The sequence below is a fragment of the Nansenia antarctica genome (assembly GCF_963989245.1).
Source record: "Nansenia antarctica genome assembly, chromosome: 2".
NCBI lineage: Eukaryota > Metazoa > Chordata > Actinopteri > Argentiniformes > Microstomatidae > Nansenia > Nansenia antarctica.
In genome coordinates this window covers 36043375-36046961 of record NC_137675.1, presented here as the reverse complement: position 1 = coordinate 36046961, position 3587 = coordinate 36043375, and the positions used below count along the sequence as shown (strand labels likewise).

At 38.5% G+C, this 3587-nt stretch overlaps 1 protein-coding gene across 1 annotated transcript in view; it reads left to right on the top strand.

Annotated features, from left to right (window-relative positions):
- Nucleotides 1-1832: 1832 nt before the first annotated feature.
- The window catches only part of mmrn2a (multimerin 2a), a gene marked incomplete at both ends in the record, with an annotated part of 41417 nt that continues 39662 nt past the window's right edge, over nucleotides 1833-3587 (top strand). The window contains one exon of the mRNA XM_080523013.1: nucleotides 1833-1861. Within this exon, the coding sequence (XP_080379139.1) occupies nucleotides 1833-1861 (29 nt within the window). The remainder of the gene's footprint in view (nucleotides 1862-3587) is intronic.

Below are 3587 nucleotides of genomic sequence, written 5' to 3'. Positions count from 1 at the left end.
CCAAACAGTTATTTGTTGTTTTGTGAGTCAGCACAGTTAGCATCAGTTATCAAACCACTGAAACTGCTCACCACAATTATGCCACCCCTCTACAAAACTAATAGGAGATGGTGGGAGGAAGAAATACGTTGTCAAAGATAAAACATAATGAATAAATACATTTGTTGCAGACCGACTAAACATGCAACATACTGTATAGTATGTTTCATGCAACATTTTAGTGTGTTTTGTTAGAGATATAATAGATTATAGAAAAAGTAAATGCTTTTGTAATGAACGGTAATGTTGTGTGGAATCAAAAATAATGATTTATTCATTGATATGTAGATTTGCTGTAGAATAATACTGTTAATTGAAATGATTTCACTACAGTACACTGAGTCTATGGAAAACCTACACTAGAGAAGTGTCCACACCTCTGACCTGAAATTTGTGTTACAGAATGACGAGGTGAGAGGTTCTGAGAGATGACACCTTGATGAGAGTCACCCGCACTTCAGGTATTTGTCATTGTCATTGTATAAGCAATTCTATTTTATGAAGATAGTAGTAGGCTATTTCATAAAAGTGATGTTGGTAACAGTGGGCAATCATTTTAAATTTACTGTCTTCTTTTTTTATTACAGCTTTGACCAGATGGGATGGGAAGGAACTACACCGAAGTCCCACTAGATGCTTTATGGACTATAATGATAAATGCATGTGCACACGGACAACATTATTATTTATTACCATTCTATTATTGTATTGCTCAATTGTATCTTGCCTAATTTTTTCCATTGCCATGAACTCTCTTGTACTTGTAATGGGATGTAATAAACTTTTGGCATACATGGAAATAACAAATGAATCAAATAACAAATAACACATGAATCTTGAATTATTATTATTATTATTATTATTATTTAGCAATTTAAACATGTCAGCCCTGCAATTTTGTTACCTGAGGGTTAGCTGACAACCCCACTGACAGATGACAGGTAGATAATGACAGGTAGTGTAATGCAGGGCTCGACAGTGCAACTGTTTTGGTCGCATTTGCGAGTGAATATATTTCTGTGCGACTTGGAAATACATTCAATCGCACCAGTGCGACTAAAAGACTGCTGAACTACTGTCATGCGCAGTCAAACTTATGTGTATAAGCGATGAGGGAATGAAAACAGTGAACAGAAACGTGTGTCGCAGAAATGCTTCACGCGAGTCCTATATGCGCTTAAAATGCGCTCGTAGCGCTGTGTTTTGTTAGCCGCTAGCTGCTAGCAGCGTTTGCTTCCGGTTTCATTACAAAGAGGTTAACCCCATATGTGCCTGACTTCTAACAACATTCAAATGACTCTAACTTCATATTTTTTCGGATTTCAATGTATGACACATCATTTGAAAGCTTATGATCCGTAGTTCCAATCCACAACACGTCACATTTGAAAGTGTTTATGTAATTTTTTTAGATTTGAAAGTGTTTTTTTTTATATATATATTTATATTATACAATATACCAGTCATATTCTGGAATGTGTCTAAATGTTAAAGTTCTATAAGTATAAGCAAAATAAAGTAACAGTTTGTAAATAAATAGTAGCATTAAAAAAAAAAAAAAAAAACGAACCGTGAACCGTGACCCAAAAACCGAGGTTCATACCGAACCGTGGGCCAACTGAAATTAATATTCTTACTTCCCCTTTACATTGTGTGAGTCTCCATTTTTATTACGGCCAAGAGCCGGTTATGATCATTTTGATATGTTATGATTATGATAATTTGTTATCGTTGTTGACGAAAATTGCGCTTTGTGCTACTGAAATTCTTGGTGTGCTACAACATTTTTCTACATGGTAGCACAGTGCTACCTGGGGAAAAGGTAAGCATCAAGCCCTGGGGCCTCATGTATAGAATGTGCTTAGATCAAAATGTGATCTTACCCGTGTCGTACGCAGAAATCCACGTCAACGTAGTGATTTATACAATTTCAACGTGAGTCGATTTGAACGTGGAAACGATCAAATCTCTACGTCGTGTTTTCGAGTTGCGTACGCAAATCACCTACTGGTTATGCAGTTATTACAGGCATGTGAGACGCTCTGCCTACTGTCATTCATGCAAGTGGCTCGTAATAAAATTAACGATGTTGTTATCAGCCGAGAAAATTAGTTTAATTCAAGATTTAAACGGAACTAATGTTTATGATTGTATTTCAGTCTTTCTTTATATCCCTCCGGAGCTGTCTATCTCTCTTCAACATGCCTATATATACGCGCTCCAGAACGGACCTTGCCCGGCCACGCGCTAAATGATACTGGATTTCGAGTTGAGTCGGGATGAGGGGGAATGGCACCCCCCCTGAAATAAAAACAGTCCAAATCATCCCCCGTCTAAAATTGCCATCCCCCCTTTCCATCCCTTATGTCATTTTATCAATGAACGTGATATGAATGAGTGAGATGAACGCCCTCTCCCGCTTCCAGACGCACGCCTACCCTATAATATAGTATTAACGCCCTGTGATAGCGGTTCAAATAGCGGCTGAATGAAGCCAAGTGCTATAATATAATATAATACAGACAGTACATAATATATAATAATAATAATAATAATAATAATAATAATAATAATATTATATATATTATGTACTGTCTGTATTATATTATATTATAGCACTTGGCTTCATTCAGCCGCTATAATTGAGCCGCTATCACAGGGCGTTAATACAAACCTCAATTCACCTGCGTTCAATTCCAAGTATGTTTGGTATTTATAGAAGGAAGCACGTACGCAAGTTGAAATCATCTCAGCTCGTTTTATAAATGATGCTTACGACGGTTTAGAAAAATGTGCTTACGTCAAAGTCAAAGATGACGTTCAAGTACTTTTTTATGAATGAGGCCCCTGGTGTAATGGGGGAGTGGTTGTCTTGAGGGAGTGGTTGTCTTGAGGGAGTGATTAGGGTGGAGTTAACCAGCTATTGTTCCCACCCATTACCTCTGTGAAAAAACTCTGTGAAGACTTTGAGCCTGGTTTTCTCAAAATGGTCATTTGGAGGGTATCACCATTAAAATATCCATGACTTCTTCAACTTGTTTCAGATTTCAATGTATGACACATCATTTTAAAGCTTACAATGTACCCTTTCATAAAAAAAAAAAAAAATGATTTTTCCCTTCTTGTGGACTTTTTAACCAGTGGAATTCCAGACAAGATATTACAGATCATCACCACTGCAACTTGACCATCTCTGTGCGCTGGCTTCAGTGTTGATGGGGCCTCGGTTATGTCAGGCAAAAGGGGAGGTGAGCAGAGTAAAGGGGAGGAGTGTAGCAGAGTAAAGGGGAGGTGTGTAGCAGAGTAAAGGGGAGGTGTGTAGCAGAGTAAAGGGGAGGTGTGCAGAGTTAAGGGGAGGTGTGTAGCAGAGTAAAGGGGAGGTGTGCAGAGTTAAGGGGAGGTGTGTAGCAGAGTAAAGGGGAGGTGTGTAGCAGAGTAAAGGGGAGGTGTGTAGCAGAGTAAAGGGGAGGTGTGCAGAGTTAAGGGGAGGTGTGTAGCAGAGTAAAGGGGAGGTGTGCAGAGTTAAGGGGAGGAGTGTAGCAGAGTAA